The 18578-nt window shown below is 39.3% G+C and overlaps 1 protein-coding gene across 3 annotated transcripts; it reads left to right on the forward strand.

Moving 5' to 3' along the window:
- Nucleotides 1–372: 372 nt before the first annotated feature.
- On the forward strand, nt 373–18578 carry LOC112561374 (coiled-coil domain-containing protein 153-like). 3 transcript variants are annotated; one of them, XM_025233831.1, is made up of 6 exons: nt 373–505; nt 6480–6551; nt 8074–8193; nt 9284–9376; nt 17811–17941; nt 18078–18578. In XM_025233831.1, exons 1-6 carry the CDS (start codon nt 451–453, stop codon nt 18204–18206), a joined length of 600 nt encoding a protein of 199 aa, XP_025089616.1. In that variant the 5' UTR covers nt 373–450; the 3' UTR covers nt 18207–18578. The 3 variants fall into 3 exon arrangements, with proteins under 3 accessions (XP_025089616.1, XP_025089617.1, XP_025089618.1); XM_025233832.1 differs by lacking the exon at nt 373–505 and adding an exon at nt 5452–5554; XM_025233833.1 differs by lacking the exon at nt 373–505 and adding an exon at nt 5623–5794.

The raw sequence follows: 18578 nt of genomic DNA on the forward strand, positions 1-18578 counted from the left end.
CAGAACCATTATGATGGAGCCAATGACAAAAGAATAGCAATCAAATACTGCATGTTTATCAACAGCACTGCTGTTACATATTCTCCTTCAATAAAAACTGCATGCACCTGTAAATACTGATGTCAGTATTACATTTGTGTGTGTGTGTGGCGAGAGAGAGTGACTATAGCAATCAACAAAATATTTTACTTTAACATTAACAGAAAGATATATGATGTTTTCCTGTGTTCGTTGGTTCTTGGAGCAAGCTGTATTTTAACGTGCGTTTCGCTGACGCAGCCGTTGAAAAATCTACAAAAAGAAGTATACTTGTATACGTCCATGTTCTAAACAAGGCTCGCGTGCGCTCGTGACGGGCACGTTATATTGTGTTATAAGTTACCTCCCTTAAATGAGCGGAAGCTTGGTTGGCAACGAGCTTAGTGACGTTTGGCAAAAGTGCTGGGGAAAATGCCTCCCAAAAAGAAAGGAAAGGGCAAAGGAAGAGGAAAGAAGAAAAAAGATGGTAAGTCAGACTAATATCTGTAGTGTAATTTCGGGAATATTATTTGTGCCCTCTTCATGGGTATGGAAGACTCGACCATAATTAAAATGATTACTATAGTTAAGATAGAGATACGATGAATGAACAAACTGATCGAATCCCAATGATAAAAACAGATTTATAAAGTTTTTAGTTTACTCCTTGTTACTTCTCGAGGAACATAGGGCATCTGCAAGATGCAAGCCTGGCTTTATATACAGGAAATGTTTTTTTTAATTATGGGTCACAAACTCATTGTAAATGGCATCAGTCCTGCAAAAATATGTGGAAGCCATTTTAAAGGCTGTTGAGCTGGCAGCAGTGAGTGGCTCTCAGGACTAGACAGTATCTGTTATAGATTCATCTCTAATTATGTGACGCTGACTAAGTGATGTTGTTTGACTTATAAAAATCAGCATTTTCTATTTTGCCCAGAACAGAAAAAGCCATTTCAGTCGCTAGCCTTAGCCAGTCCAGAAACATTGATATAAAAGAGCTCTAATTATTACAGATACCTCAGTTGGAGTCACTGGAGTTTTTTTATACATGTGAAAGAAGATGGTCCAAAAATTATGTCATATATGCCAGTTTAAGCTTCACAGACATTGAGAAATATTATTCACAGACAGAAAGAGGAAAATATACATGTACACATATATAGCCTTAATTTTGTCTTCTTGCAGACCACAGTGATCTTTACATTTCACAAAACTACTGTTCTCTAAACCAACTGTCTGCTTTGAACAGTGAATATTAAAATGACTTCATGCTACACATATTGAGTCATTCCCATCCCAGGAAAGGTCAATACAGCGGATTCCCTTACCAGGCTGCTCCAAGTCACATCAAAATTTTTCATCAAAACTTTACAAAGAGATGGAAAAGCATGTTGATTTTGTAGAGACACATGGAAGACCATGTTTTAACAATATCAGAGATCGAAAAGGGGAATAAGGATGAGAAACATGAGCAAATTCATTAATACAGTGAGTCAGGAAAATGCCTAAACTGCTTTAAGCCCCAAGCTTAGGCAACCTAGTTCTCAGATTGCCATTCCAAAGAATCTGACACCTGCACACATAAAAACATTTAGGTGTGGTCAGAAATAAACAAACCCCTCAAGAACCAGTGTATAACACAGTTATTTCAATACCTGGATTTCCAAAGATATTGCACTTGACCTTCTAGGACCCCTTCTTTCAGGACTTATGATGCCTGTGGCCATTGACAATTATAGTTGATACTTTACGACAATATGAAAAAAAGATCACCATGGAAAATACTATTAATGTGAGCAGAAGTCTTTAACAAACATGGCATATCTCGAAGAGGTTGGTGTAGCTGAAGTGCAAGTCACCACAACAGTGAGAATTAGGTATCGTGAATTTGAATCTTTGCTCTGATGTACCTCTCTCTTATTGTGACACTTATTTACATGGCTGACTGTCTATGATTTTCTCTGAGTGCTCCAGATTCCTCCCCCCTCCCACTCCACCACCTGCTGGACCCAGAGGCGGCGTTAGGAATACGCGGGGCCTGGGGCCGACCATCCGCGTGGGGCCGGGGTAATGGAGTATATGTATCAATATCCCTATTGATATGATGCCGGAAGCACTGATTTATATACAGTTACATAGGCTGGATCAATTTCACAAAATAACGCACGAATTTAGAGTTTTAATTGTTTGTAACCTTTCCCACCGTTTGTGACAGTAGCGGTTTTTTTCTTAAAGCGAAATAATATGGGGACGACAACTTAATAAACTGCTTGTTATTATTGTCGGGTTTAACTTGAAGACATAGGTTCAATAATTTGCTTACTTAGAACTTAGAAGTGTTTTCTGAACGTCAATTTTTTTGTCACAACTTGTTTAACACAGCTAACAATAAGTCATAAAGATGACCTCAGGGCTGAAGCACGGGGCCCCTTCGAGAGCGGGGCCTGGGGCAGCTGCCCCATTTGCCACCCCAAACGCTGCCGCTGGCTGGACCACCACCTTGCCAGGGTCAGGGGGCTTATGTATCTAAGTGATCCTGAGAACTATGGCAGTGAGAACAGTAACTTCTGGCAGGGTAGTCCATGTTAGACTTCAAGGGGTAGAGACCAGGCAAAGCAGGGAGCTGGGGGCGGCTACCAGTCCTCCAGATCTTCTATAAAAAATATTCTTATGCAAACCAAGACTAGAGACAATCCAACAGATTGGGGCAGTAAAGAGGTAGACCAAGTATCCAGAGTTACAATGGCTGAGGACTAAAACTGCAATGGCTTACCTTCTCTCACCAGAAAAACTTATAACCACCAACTTGATCTTCTTGGAATTACAAAAGCACATTGGACAGGCAAGGGAAAGAAAACTCTTGCAAATGGTGACATAATTTTGTGGTCTGGAAGAAATGATGGCCAACACAAAGAATGGGTTGCAATGCAAAGCAACACAAGAACTCCCTGCATACCATGCACAATTCCATATCTATAGAGCTTTCGCTCCTGACCTGCTATGCACCTACAGATAAAGCAGAGGAAGAAGACAAAGAAAACCTACAACAGATTATAGGGAGCAATGGAAAATATTTCCAGTCATTATGTAACAATAGTACAGGAAGATTGGAATGCTAGAATACGCAAGAATGAAGGAAGAGAAAGAGCTATAGGAAAGGAAAATATAGGGGATATAGCAGACAATGACAGCAGGTTGTATATTTGTTTTGAAGAAAATGACATTGTAATAGGAGGAACCATTTTTCAGTCTATGAAGATATATAAAGGGACATGGAATTCACCTAATGATGGTGCAGAAGGTCAGATAGACCACATTATCATTAATGGCAAAGAGAGACACACACTTCAAGACATCAGAGTCAAAAGCAGGGCAGACATAGGTAGTGACCATAACTTCTTCTTTGGCAAACTTGCTCTAAAGCTCAGAAAAGCTAAGGTGGGAGAATAAAGACATCTATGCCTTGACATAGATCATTCTTAAAATTACAGTACTGAAAAATAAGCTTAGTTGCCACTCAAATGACAGTTGCAAACTTTAACCAAGCAATGAAAGAAGTGGCTAAGGAGTACATCAGCTACATACAAATAGCAAAAGAGACCTGGATCTCCATGGAAAAAGATTAAACATCCATTGTTTGACACAAGGTCTCCATGCCTAAAAGAGAAGTCGGTGAAAGAATATTCACAGAATGATAAGGAAGTAAACAGGAGGAGTAGAGGAGATACAAGAAAGTTTGTAGAAAACCAACATTTAGAGCTGAAGAAGCTGCAGAAAAACATAAACATGGTTTTCAAGATCACTAGAAAGCTAACAGGAAATAAAGATCGCAAAAGGTCAGGGGTACACTCTAAATATTCAACTCAATATTTTAAATACCTATAAGGGTTTTAAAATATATAGTAACAAAATAACATTAAAATAGCTCTTTAGAACTGTTTTTTGAGTACCTAGAGTGAAAATTGTGACTTTGGTCGACGTTTTTGTTTCAAAACGTACAAGTATTTTAAAAGCTACTTGACACAATACCATAAGTCATATACCAAATCTTTTGGGTTCATTGTAAACTAGAAATACTGATATAAAATATAATCTGTTATTATTTTGACATCTCAAGATTTCTAGGAGATATAAGAAATCAAACATGGTACCCCCCCCCTCAAGGTGAATGAGGCAATTAACAATTTTGAAAAGTGTTAATTTCATCAAAAGCAATGTTTAAATCATAATTATGTTATATCATATTATAGCTTATACATTTGTAAACACTACTGCAAAATTTTAGTGCTGTAGCACAAGCCTATCTTGACAAAGTGACTGGTTGTCAAAAACGGCAAACAGAGAAATTCAAGCTTAAAGATTTAAAATAAATATATCTTGTATCAGAACATTTTTGAAAAATATATTTCAGTGTTTATGTACTACACTTGACATCCTACTATATAATTAAAGTCTATTCTAGGACTATAAATTTCACCCTAACAGCTTTTGGAAACCATTAGCTTGTGTTCTTTTCTTTGTTTTCAGTGTCTAAGTTTGAAAAAAACACCTTATGATCTGCTTGCCTACATTAGATTAAGCAGTGTTTTACCTATATTCCATGCAAATTCACTTATTTATTTTAATGGTCTGTTGTTCATCGTCACAGTATTGATAAGAGGTTGACATTTTTTTTATCATAATATAACCTTATTTATTTAAAATTCCACCAGGTACCTGATACTGACGTATCTGTTTAGTTTTCGTTTCTAATAGGGAACAAATAGTTATAGAAAACAAAAGTTTACCGGAAAACTTGTATAATTTGTTGTGTCACTAAAACAGGATGAGGAAAAAGATCCAGAAATATTTAATATAATCGTAAAATAAGTACTTATTGTGTGAAAAAAGGGGGGGGGAAGAATGAAAGCATTTATGGAGTCGCTATATAAAATTGTCAGTATGTCGCAGTTCTCTGTTTCATTATTATAATACAAACTTTGCAAAGCGTAAATTTTTAAACATATAAAAGATTTTTACTATCGGAATTTCGTTAAATCGTCAGGAACGGTCGTTACTTGAACATCATCGCGATGTCCTTTCGGCATGTGGTATTTCGAAACGCTCGTTTTATTTCGCTGTGAAGTCGCTGCATTTCGCTTTCAACAGCTTCTGAGAATATTTCTCACACCAAGATTTATTCTTTTCACTCGCAAATTAGACGATATTCAGCGAACTATGCATCGAACGAAACCTACATGTAGTTGGAATGAATCACTTGGAGACGACGGAAGTGCTCATTGTTAGGGTTACGAACCAATCGGATCACGTCGTCTGATTTTTTCACCGGAAACCACGATATAAGCCAATGGCAGTACACGATATGAAAAAGGGTAGTTAAAAATAGCTTGAAAGCTATTACATGTAGTAGCATTGGCCTTTGACTTGACAGAATAGTGAGCTAGGGGAGAGTATGCCGTTACAAACGGTATACAACATGGCCTTCGTGCGATCGTCGCATGCGTAACCAAGGCTTTAACAAGAGCCATTTTCGGTATCAGCACGAGGCTTGGAGATAAAATTAGTTAGAGATGGTGTGAAAAATGACTTTATTTAGCATCAAAACATACATTTTTCAACAAAAACACCCCGGAATCTGTTTCATTATATGTTAAAGTATGCAAATACGGTGTTATCTTGAATTTGACGGAGACAGCCCAAAACCGCTATTTTCTTGAGGCGCTCTTGACGATCTCCCTTTAAAAACTTGACGGGAATATCATCGCTGATGGAAGTAGGTGGAAGGAGCACTGAGGACTGCTCATCCAGTATTAGCTTATATCCCCAAAAGTGAAAAGATTTGGACATAAATGTAGGCCCTGATAAACTGGGTCAAAAGAACAATGCAACTTGATTAGTCAACAAGGACAATTACAAAAATTAGTGCTCATTGACTTACAATATATAGAGGTTTTTTAATATTTTCTAATGTTTGTTTTATGGAGCATGATGTACCACCCCCATGTAGCATAATAAAAAAAGTTGTATTGTCCCAAAGGCTCAGGTACTCTCTAAATTTTTATTTTGGCTATTCCATATTTAGGCAATTAAAGTGTAATTAAGAATGAATTAGACAAGATTTAAATATAAATCAGCATTTTATAGGATCTAAAAATACCACAAAAACCATAATTTTGAAAACACTGATGATTATAGGCTACAGCTGAGTCCATGATAAAGAGGTAATATGCAACCATGATTTGTTACTCTACGTGTATATCTATCATCTGATGGCCTTGGAAGGGGAAAGAACTTTTAAAAGAAAGTGTATTCATAAGACTTGACAAGCTTGAGAATCATGGTACTCAGCCAAGAATATTGTCTCATCTTTACCTTTTTGTGTTCATAGATTTTTAGTTCTTTTCTGGTTTTAATATTTTTGTAGATATAGTAACATAACATTTAATTGATTTCCTCAGATGCAACACTTGAACTGGAAGATAAATACAAACGAACAATGGATGAAATTGAGGCGCTGAAAGATCATCTTGGTGAGTGGTGATCCTGTTTCCTGTGAACATCTAACAGTTTTTATTTCCACTAGCTACTACAAGACACTTTCCTATGCTGTATGAATTTTCTGTTGTTTGTTTCTGCTGTCATCATTCACTATCGAAAACGTATACTTGTTTTGTAATTAAAGTTGTCAAGAAACAGATTAACTGTAAAGAGAATAAGAGATGCTATTATTTAGGAATGTTTTTACGAGCAGGCAAGAATGAAAGTTCAAAGATATTTTTAAAATTTATTTCTTGTTTGTTATTTTTATTTTTGTAGAACATATATTTTACTATGTATGTGTTTGTTTTGGTATGTGCACATGTGAGTGTTTTAAATCAGCATTTGCTATAAAATTATACACCATGTTTATTTACATTGACATTGTCAGGGACGGATACACGACATCACAAGATTACTGACTGCACTGTCAACACACTCTGTCCCACATGTGTCCTTTCGTACAACAAACCTCAAAGATTTGACGTGGGCTTACTCCTCTATTAGGTGGGAGCTTGTATTCATTGTAGGGGGGGGGGAGGTAACTAAATTTACACAACTCAACATCTATACATGAACAAGATTATGAACCATAAATATCACATTAATGTCATGAATAACTTCCAACCTTTCTAAAGTTCCTTTTAATTAGACCCAAGTTTCTCCACTGTTCAACAAAATAGTTCAACTCACTGATTGGATGATGTCGTAGAGACGTTCACTATCAAACGCACTACTACTCTTCGTTGGAAACTCGTCGGCACATAATCCTCCTCGAATATCTTCCACTTTCCAAGTCCCTGTACAGCAAGTGCTGATTCGGCCTAAACACCCGGTTGGTGACGAGACCACGTCAATAATCACAATAACCACAATATTCACACACAGCTGGTGTTGATTAGACATATACTCCAACTGCTGAAGATCCTGCTACAAACGTCTTCCTTCTTTGATATTTTCTAATGTCTTCTTCTCCGAGGGGATTCCTTTCTGGGTAATTTCTCTTCTAGTTACTTCCTCTCCTGGGTAATTTCTGCAATGCTTATTCATATTGAACGTATAATTACTATCACAACAACAACCACTAAATAAACTCTTTCCATTATCATCTCTTTCAAACAAATATTACATCATTTCACCATTCTTTCTTGGATAGGGAGATAGCCAAAGCAATAAAAACAACTTATCCCAGACCTTGACTAAGCGAAGTATTCAACCGATTCCCCAGTCTCTTTCACTCAGAAATTCGCTACAGTCTTTCTGCTTTGACGGCTGGCGTGGGAATCAAACACAGTATTTTTCATACACTAGAGATTCGGTGAACCTTTCTCTCACTCGCGCGTTTTTTTCTTGAAATCTTCACTTCCACGCATTCTAACGCACGTGTAAGGGTGATAATCCCTGCCTAACAATCGACAGAGGCAACAACCCCCGTTCCTAGCAGACATTCACATGTTTATATTATCAACATAATGATATTTTTGGTGCCCATAAACACTTTTTTTTTTCTGGTAGCACTGAGGAGTGAGCTCACTCGACGTGCACAGTCAGCTAGTGCCCAGGTTTATGAACGCATGACTCAATCAGAGAAAATGCTGCAGGAGCAGATTGATGACCAAAAAGCAATCAGTGCAGGTGGTATTTCTTTTTGCTTCTTTTGTTTTGTGTAAATTGATAGGCTATATAGCTGCTTTTGTCATACTTGGATGTAACAGTAAAATTAGTAAGTAAAATTGGATTATTTGATCAGTATGTTAGCCTTTTATGCCTTCTGTAGCTAGGTAAGTAAAACCTGCACTAGTATTTAAATCTAACCCACAGGCAAACTTAATGCTGTAGCTGAGTATATTTTTCACATTAGATATTTCACAAGAGATATTTAATGATTTTGGTCTGACATTCAAGGTTGCTTTATTTATTCAAGAGAATGCAGTAGATCTTTGCAGAATGCATCTGTAAGAGGAAAGATAAGCCTACATATGCATAAATAATTAAATAAATGTTTTAGAAGGGGTTGAGTTATTTTACTTATATTTATAATTTATCATGTCGTTCTCAGCTTTACTTCCTTTATTGGCTGCCTATCACTGACTGTATCACAATCTAGGCTATCTTTGCTATAAATGTTACCATCACTGTGGTCCTGATTACCTTTTCCTGCTTCATACCCCAGACTCCATCTTGTTCACTTTAATCAGCGGCTGATACCCTCTGACTACACATTCCTTGCACTGTACTCTGGTTTGTTGACAGCAAGCCTTTGCATACACTGAACCCTCTGCTTGGAGCACATTTCCTTTGCAGCTTAACAGGCTGCCTTTTTAAGTGTTTGAGCGACAACTTAAACCTCACCTCTTTGAAATATCTTTCAAACACTTCCCAATCCCATGCACTGTTTTAATGGGGTCAGTGTTTTACAAGTCTCATAAAATAACTTTTAGAAACTTTTAGTTAACCTGCAGCCAGCCCAGTATTTTGATCAAGGATATGGTGGATATTAATGTAGTTCTGAGTTCATAGCCATGATGCAGGCTAGGTTCATTTTCATCATTATCTGTTGAGATTCTTTCATGCCTTTAGTGGTGCTGTGGCTCTAGTGAACTGCAAGTATCAACAAGAGGCAATTGTCTTTACAGTTTGAAAATGTGAAATTCTTTTTGAACTTCACAATGAAGCAAATAATTTATGTGTCCTCATACATTATGAAAATGTTATTGTTGATCAGATATGACAAGACAGTACAAGACCATGCAAACAGAGATGGGACTCCGCATCCACCAGCTGGAGACAGAACTAGGCAAAACTCAAGCTCATTTGGGTTAGTATAAATTATTTAAGGTTTGTGTGACCAAGGGAAGCCAATTTTACTTTTTTATTTTACTACCATCACCATGAGTATCATCTCCATCTAGAGAATTTGTGATTTCTGTTTATAGAGTATATGTTACTGGCAGGGTAGACCTATTCATATTCCATACTTGCTCTACTACTGAGATTCTTTAATTCTTTTGCTGCTGTTCCTGTTGTTTTTCATATCTTCCTCAAACTAAAACAAAACCAATAATGCATATGCATTTTCACCCTTTATCAGAAATTTCTGCTATTCTCTCTTTGTTGGTTCTTTCGTCATGACAGCCCCACCTTCTAGTTAGTTTAATTTATGCCTTGTTACTCCTCGAGCTGGATTGGTTGTTGTGTCTTCGCAAGTTCTATCAATTTTCTACAGCATTTTATTTCAACTATATCGTCCGCGCCATCTTGCCATATTTTAGATCTGTGCATTGTTTGGATTACTTGTGCCCACAGAAAATTGTAACTTTTTCAGTACTGCCGATCTTTGCGGTTTTCCATTTTATAATTTATGGACCTGTGTTTTATCGTTGAAATTTCTGCAAACTAGATCTTGATTCTCTACGTTTCAACGATGTCGCCGATGATCAGTGCATTTTGTCATGGATACGTGGTTTATGTTGTCCTGCTCATATTTTGAAGCTGCTGGTGTAACAAGATGAAACTTCCTAGCAGAACTAAACGTCTCGGTTCAAACTTCCGATGGATTAGTAAACATTTTCTTGGGTTTATTTATCAAAACCAGCTCAAAGCATATTGTGAGTTGCATAATTTTGCTTTTGCAATGTTATTTTATTTCGTATGTCCTGTAATGTTTCGTCCTTTACTTTTATTTCAAGTAAACTGCCAATCGAAGATTCACGTGACCGATAGGCTTTATTTTTCTTTAGCTTCATGACGAGACATTTGGTTTCGCTGCTGTGCCTTCGAATAGTACGCTGATATTTTCAAAATATGCTTGTATAATTTTGCTTTTACAATGTTATTTTATTTCTAGCAAGAGCCAAGTGGAAAGTATTTGATGTGGTGCCCTTATTTACCCAGATTCAGCAATAAAGCCATATTTCAGATGGAATTCCATATTCTTAGTTTACTTTCCCATTGTCAAGCAGCTCTAGCATGTAACATGAGTTATCATTAGGCATCAACATGCGTTTTGTAATTTCATTCACTATCAGTAACATGCGCAGACGTTTAGTACTGCTGGGAAGTTTCATCCCGTTACACTGTCACGTTCGCTTCTCTAAGTGCCTGGATACTCAACTTTGTTTCCCTAAAACTTGAAATGAAGTATTCCGACAAATTTTTCTTCACCTTTTCTTGATTGTGGGAGACCTGAGATGTTGATTTGCATAACGCCGTTTTATCACGAACTTGTATTGCTGGACTGCTGGCAGACGATTTTTTCCCACTTGGCTACTGAAACGAGGTATGCTTCCGGTTTAGTCACATTCATTGTTGAGGCTCGCCGGAACTAACAAATGAACACTTCGAAAGAGGCTGAGCGTTGGTCTTGGCAAACAGATGGCGATCCACCTATACACATCCATGGTCTTACTTTAGTTTCTGTACAATATACTGAGGTTGTTTATGGTGAGATTGTGGTGTAGAGTCTGCCAGTCTACATTGATATTGCTGACCGATTGCTTATGTCAGAGTGCAATGAGCTTGCTGCCAGCAGAGATGTGTGCTATAGAAGTGCTATTTTTTATATGAAATTAGAACAGCTTTTTATGATCGAAAAGATGTTGAAATGGCTAAGCCATATTTGATAAATTGAACTATTTTCTTTGCAATTTGTTTTATTACTATTGTACAACCTCTTATTTCCTTTTATGCTTCTCTTATGTTTTAGGTGACAAAGCTGGCCCACCCCTTTTTCTCATGCTTTTCCTTTTTTCTCACTTACATGGCCCTTTCATCTATATTCTTTTTTCAATCAAACACCACCCTCTTATACTTCATGTTTTACCCTTCCTTCCTTCTGACTACACCGATCTTTCTCCTGTTTTTCCTTTTCCTATCATGCCTTTCTTTGAATATCTTGTTCTATCTGCCGCCTTCTTTAGGCCCCATGCGTTTGCCGTGCAGGGCGACCTGTGTTGGGGGAGGATGGGATCCTGGAGGTTGAGGTCCCTGATGGGTTGCGTCCCATCATACCAACACACCTCTTTGGCCTGGACTTCTCCTAGACGGGAGGTTGGTGTGGGCCACACCAACCAAGCGTCTGGTCGTGTATTGCCCTAGCTTTGCTAGAAGGCTGCGGCTGGGGTCAATCTGGCCTTCATACTTGGAAGGCCAGAGTATATTCCTTATGTAGCCCTGGTGCGACCCTGCTGAAAGTGGTACCGCTCGGTTCCATCCCCTGATCGTTGGACTCCGTGGTGGGTGGGGAGTGTAAGGAATGAAACTTTTTTCTTCATATCATGGCCAAAAAAAAAACAACAACAAAAACACACAAAAAAAAACCAAAAAAAAAAACCACAAACAAACAACCAAACCTAGGAAAGCGTATTAGAGAGGATGTTTCCACAGATAGTGCAGATGAGGTGAGAGACAGTATTGAAGGGGCCTGGTTCCGTTTCCTAGTGGTGGAAGGTGCAGAGCAGGCCCGGCCGCTCTCGTCCCTATCACCTTTTGCCATAGCGAAAGGTTTTAGAAACGTCTGAAACAATTTTTCTGCTATAAAACGTTTGCGGTCTGGACAATTTCTTGTCCAGTGCAAAAATCAAAAAGCTTCTGAAGCCCTACGCCGATGGGACGGGAAACAATTTGTTGATCGGCCCATAAAGGTCATGCCACACCGATCTCTCAATTCCTCGAAGGGGGTCATTCGTTGCCCTGACCTTGCTGGGATGACAGAGACTGACATCAGGTCGGAATTGGTATCTCAAGGGTTTCAGCGGTACAAAGTCATACTGAAGAAGGACGGGAAATCTATTCCTACCAACACTTTATTCCTAACTTTTTGTCTACCCAAAATACCCGACTTCATTGAGGTTGGGTATTTACGGGTTAAAGTTTCTATATTTATTCCATCTCCATTGCGCTGCTTCAACTGCCAGCGTTATGGTCACGGGGCTAGCTTCTGCAAGTCCCAGGCCCGCTGCTTTCGCTGCAGTGGTACAGGCCATGCGGCAGCTGATTGCTGTTCAAGCGCAAAGTGTGCCAACTGTGATGGATCACATGTCGCATCTTCTAAAGACTGCCTGACGTGGAAGGAAGAGACAGCCATTCAACGTGTACGCGCGGAATCTGGCGTCTCGTATGCTGATGCTCGCTGTCGCGTAGTGGGTGGCTCCTCAGGAGCACCTTCTATTTCAAGTTCCATGTCTTACTCAGCAGCAGTCATAAAACGACCATCCACCTCTGTGTCCATCCAAACAGATATGACATGGGTATCTTCAGAAGGTCCTGTCCCTGTATCTCAATTTATGCCTCCTCCTCCTTACAAGCTGTGGTGGCACCCAGTCATCACAGAAATCTCAAGCATCCCAAGCCACACAAGCGTCACAGTCAAAGCATTCCTCTTCACCAATCAGAAACACTGCCCGCCAGCGAACACGCAACACAAAATCGCCAAGAAACAAGAATACCACACCACAGACAGACAAGAACACAAAAACAAAACAAAAATCACCAGATAAACCCATTACATCTAGGACCACCACAGCAGCACCTATCCTTATTCTAAATCGTTATGCTCCTCTTGGCGAGCAGGGGATAGATATGGATGAGCGACGCTTAATGTCGCATTCTCCATCCCGCCGTCCCTTGCCTTCATCCGCTTCATCTCCTTCAATTACTATGGAGCGGTCTACGTCCCTTCCTCATAGGTAAATCATGACTATAATCCTTCAATGGAACTGTCGAGGGATCCGAGCAAACTTTGAAGAACTTCGATGCCTAGCATCTCGTTTCTCTCTTGATGTCATAGCATTGCAGGAGACTCATCTTCTCCTATCTGCTAACTCATTTTCCTTCAAAGGCTATCGAGTTTTACGTCAGGACTCACAAACTGATGTACTCTCAGGTGGAACTGCTCTTCTTATTCGTTCTAATCTTTTATTTAGCCAGTTACCATTCACCACTCCTCTTCAAGCTGTTGCTGCCCGAGTTTTCCTGGGCAAGACTATTACTATCTGCTCTCTTTATCTCCCTCCTTCAGCTCGGATATCCCGACAGGACCTTGAGGGTCTTTTGACCCAACTTCCTGCTCCTGTCCTTCTTTTGGAGGACTTTAATGGACACCACCACTTGTGGGGCGGGGCCTCGACTGACACCAGAGGAGAGTTGTTGAGATCTTTTTTTATGGAAAGCGATCTCTGTATTTTAAATGACGGTTCTAACACCATTAGCCGTCCTTATAACTGCTGTTGGAGATCTTTTCAGGCCATCTTATTCCCAGAATGTGGCGTAGGCATCAGTCAGTAAAGGTCTGGAGCTTGTTGTTGATGGTGTTTGTCACTGTCCAAGTTTCATAACCATACAGTAGGACAGTTTTCACATTGGTGTTGAAGATGTGGATCTTACTGTGGAAGGATAATGCTCACGAGTTCCAGATTGACCCGTAGGCTGTTGAAAGCCATGTCTGGCCTTGTTGATGTGGCTTTAGTTGTAATTTTCCGCTCCACCATTACTGTTGACAATGCTCCCCAGATACACAAAGCGATCTGTTTCTAAGATGTTCTCTTCTTTAAAGAAGTTGGATTGGGAGTTCCTGCTTGTTGCTTCTAGTGCTTGTCATCAACTACCCTGTCTACAAAAAAGGTTTAAGTGAAGGGATGCAAGGGCATCAATGCATATTGCAGAAACTGTGATTGATGAACCATGTTGTATTTGATGCTCTGCCTTCTTCAAACAGAACCTATCCTGTTTTTCCCTCCCTGTCCCTCTCTGGCCCCCTGGGCTTGGCTTCTCGTGCGAGGGGTGAGCGACTAGCCTCTCTCTGATGGAGTGACTTTTGGAGTGCTTCCCCACCCCTTTTGCTTTTCAGGATACCAGTTACTCCATGCCGTGCTTTTTCTACAAGGTCTTGTAGGGCTTGAGTCAAGACACAATGAGTTGATAAATACAGTCCAAGATATTTATAAGTATTGACATTAGTTAGCTTTTTGTTTTCTATGAATCACTCATCATTAAGATAAAACCACCATTGCTAAACACTACAATATTCGATTAATCACAATTTACTTCAAGTTCTAAATGCTTAGTCATATTGTTCAACTCCATCTGGAACCTCCCCTCCATCCCCCAGTTAACCTGCCAGTCTCAACCCCGGATGAAGGAGGAGGGTTGGGCGTGGGGCTAGCAATTCCACCCTGTAAAACAACCCATACTACAGAAACCGCAAATGTAACACAAGCACAACGGCAGCCTGGACGAAACGATCCCTCTTCGGAAGGGCCTTGACGCGTGTTGGCAAAAGCCTTCTCATGGCCAAGGCAAAAACCAGGATAGGGACCAAGAACATCAAAACCCAATACGAGGTAGGAAAATCAGCTCAGGAAATGAACTATGGCATGAAGCTCCTCAGTCTGTGCGAGAACAGGTGGAATGACAGCGGCCAGACCAGACTTTTGTTAGGGGAGACTATCATCTAGGGATATTCAGTCAGGGAATGCTAATAAGAAGACTGCGGGTTTCAGATCCTTCTCCAATGTAGCCCCGCTTTTGTGGAACTCGCTTCCCCTCTCGACCAAGGAGTCTGATAGTATTGGATCTTTCAAGAAAAATCTTAAGACTCACTTGTTTAAACTTTTTTGAAGTTTTCATTTGACCTGCAGTTTGGTGGCTGCTGGGATCACCGCGCATTGAGCGCATCTTTGTGATGCGGATACTAGCGCGCTACAAAACTACATCATCATCATCATCATCATCATCATCATCATCTACTCTGGACATGAAGACCCTGACCATGACCACACACAAGGAGTAGCAGTACTGATGACACCAGGGGCTGCAAGAGCACTAATAGCATAGGAACCATTTTCCTCACGACTTGTATCAGTCTTGTTCAACTCCAAAGGAAGAAAGATCACCATCATCCAGTGCTATGCACCTACCAACGCAGCTAAAGAAGAGGAAAAGTAAGACTGTTAAAACTCCCACCTACCAACGCACTTAAAGAAGAGGAAAAGGAAAACTTTTACAACTCCCTACAAGCACTGGTTGATTGTACTCCAGAACAAGACCTGAAGATCATAATGCCATGCATTCCAAAGTTGGAAATGATAACACAGACAAAGGACACATAATGAAAAAGCACAGTGTGGGCAATTGCAATGAAAATGGTGAGCTGCTCACATACTTCTGCTTGTTCAATGAAATGACCTTGTAGTCGGAGGCACTGTTTTCCAGACAAAGCCATTCACAAAACAACCTGGACTTCACCAGATGGACATACAGAAAACCAGATTGACCACATCACCATTCATCGCCAGTTTAGAAGGAGTCTGCTGGATGTCAGGTAAGGCGTGGCATAGATGCAGCCACAGACTACCATCTGCTTATGAGAACCATGAAGATAAAGCTGAGGTCCTTCTGTGACATCAGACAGACCGCACCCCAAATTCAACATGCAGTTTCTTAGAGATCGCAAAAAGAGTTCAACTGTGAAGTCAAAAACAGGTTTGCGGCACTGGAGGAACTCCTTGAAGAAACAGTGGCCAACCACTGGACAGGATTACAATATATACTTAGATTTTAGATATATGACAACTATGGGTTCGTTTCAAGGGGCTAAGCAGTTAGTGGTCAAAGGGAAAAATGGCAACTTTAACATATAACCCTAAAAATATATACAGCATGAGTCGACAGATGTTTTCTGAGCTTTTTGATGCTGTAGTCTAACCTACTCTATGCATCCGAAATATGGGGACTCCTCCATGCTAATAGCCCTGTTGAAAAAACACATCTTTACGCATGTAAAAAGTATCTGAATGTCTCAACATATACACCATCGGATATTGTATATGGGGAACTTGGATGATATCCACTACTGGTCAACTGTTATCTATCACATTCTGGCTTTGATTGACAAAAATGTCTATGGACCATACACCTAAGAAAGAGTATCAATTACTATTTAAACTTGATGCACAAGGCAAAACAAGCTGGGTAACAAGAGTGAGAATAGTATGGATGTATGAGTTTCAATCAGGTATAGTTAAAGCAAGGCATAGAAAACCATAAAATCTTTCTTTTTTTAGACTCCAAGTGATATATGTCACTCAGCAACATGGGTTGTAAACATTAGGCATAGTGGTTGTTTTCAACTATACCCATCTCATGCCAGAGCAGTATTTCAATTACGTAAAAACAAAACAAAAAAATCATACGGGATGTTAAAACAAATGCTTACATCTTGGAGTTAGTGATATAATTCTGCACAAAAATTGTTTTGTACAGGATAGAACAGAGAATACAAGTAAATTTTACAAAGTATGAAGCTCATGTTCTTTTCTATTGTGCCAGATATGTAGATTTTATCTAGGTTATCTTAAACTTGTCACCTCACAAAGTATCTTGTTCAAGTACTGTATTGCAATAATGCAGGAAGAACAAGACAACTAGCATAGTTTATTCACAAATGTGTTAGGAAGGGTGATAACAAAACTTTTATTATGTTAAGTATGATTGCGACCCCCTGTCCATGTATGCTGATGTTGCTATGCATATTAAATGCATTTTGATTCAAGTTGTCAGTGTTGAAGAGTGGACATAGCGTGTTCATACAGAATGTAAGTAGGATAGGGATGAGAAGGGTATGATTGGATAGGTGATTGGATAAGTGGGTGAGTGAGAGGACGGCTATTTACAGCTCACAATGTAAAAGTGACAGTGGCTGTAATGGCCTTAAGTCAATATAATATTTGAGTTCTCCCCATCCCCCATAGTGCAAAATCATCTTCAGGTTAAGCACCTTACCCTCAAAACAGCCAACCAACTATAAAAAGGGATTGAAAAGTACCACGGAAAAAAGTTGGCAGACAACCAACAGTCTCGTTAAGGACTTTGAGACAGGCTTGCCTAGAGCTTGCTCTACTAGATGGGTGGCTATGAAGTAATTGCCACAATAAAGATGTCAACAACCTTTGGGTATGCGTCAAAGGTTTTCACAAAGTGGGAGTGAGAATGTGTCCTGTGGAAGGCTATCCAGTCACATTTGCTGCTTTGATTTTTTTTTTTTTTTTTTGTCTTGAAAGAAAGAAATCTTTACTGTAGACAACAGCACAATTCTTCCTGTTAGTTCAGGATCAATTATTGATTTTGTGTTTGGTTTAATTGTCTGGTGTTAATTTCTGATCAAATGGGCTAGAAATTGTCAGGAGCTAAGCAATAAGTGCTGCATGGTATTAATTCTGTCTTTTGTATTTGTTGCCATGTCCTTCTATAAACAGAGCATGCGAAATTTGAGCTACAACAAGCCAGAGAAGAGAAAGATCGATCAGTGAAGGATAGGGATGAAGAAATTTCAGAACTAAAGATGAAAGTCAGTTCCATGGAAAAAGCATATGAAGCTATTCTTAGGGTAAGATAATTTTTACAGTTTGTGAAAAAATATTTGCTAAATCTCCTGATGGACGAGTGAGTTGTCATGTGAACTGCAGCACATTAAACTCCCTTTGAGGTATAGTTCAGTGTATTCTGTTTCTTTATGATAAAAGGAGGCTCTTGATGGATTGATGGCCAAGATTGACCTTGCACATGACAACTGGGAAGTAAAGTCCACGAATATTCAAGGAAAGACGAAGCAGGCCGTGTTGGAATTTGGTCTTAATCCACTGGACATATAAAGTGCAAGAGACTTGTATTCTCAAAAACTTCCCTCTTGGCCCCAAATGTGATGTAAAAGTGATATCTTTTTGACTGATGGATGTACTAACTAACATTTGCTGTAAGAATAAACTATCCAGCATCTCTAAATAAGATATGGAAGATGAAATAACTCTTTTTAATTGAAACAGTTATAGAAAGCGCAGCTGTCTGTATAAATTGTCTGATGGACCAATTAGTAGTATTCTTTACAATGCAAACAGTCAAAAGCGTTAAATCTTTTCAGCATAGCAATATTTTTTGTAATTTTAAAATGTTCCATAAAATCACCTATTTTTGAGACTAACAGTATTCAGCTAGACTGAGTAAAATATACTTCTACCACTTCTTCA

The sequence above is a fragment of the Pomacea canaliculata genome, linkage group LG4 (assembly GCF_003073045.1).
Source record: "Pomacea canaliculata isolate SZHN2017 linkage group LG4, ASM307304v1, whole genome shotgun sequence".
NCBI classification, from domain to species: Eukaryota; Metazoa; Mollusca; class Gastropoda; order Architaenioglossa; family Ampullariidae; genus Pomacea; species Pomacea canaliculata.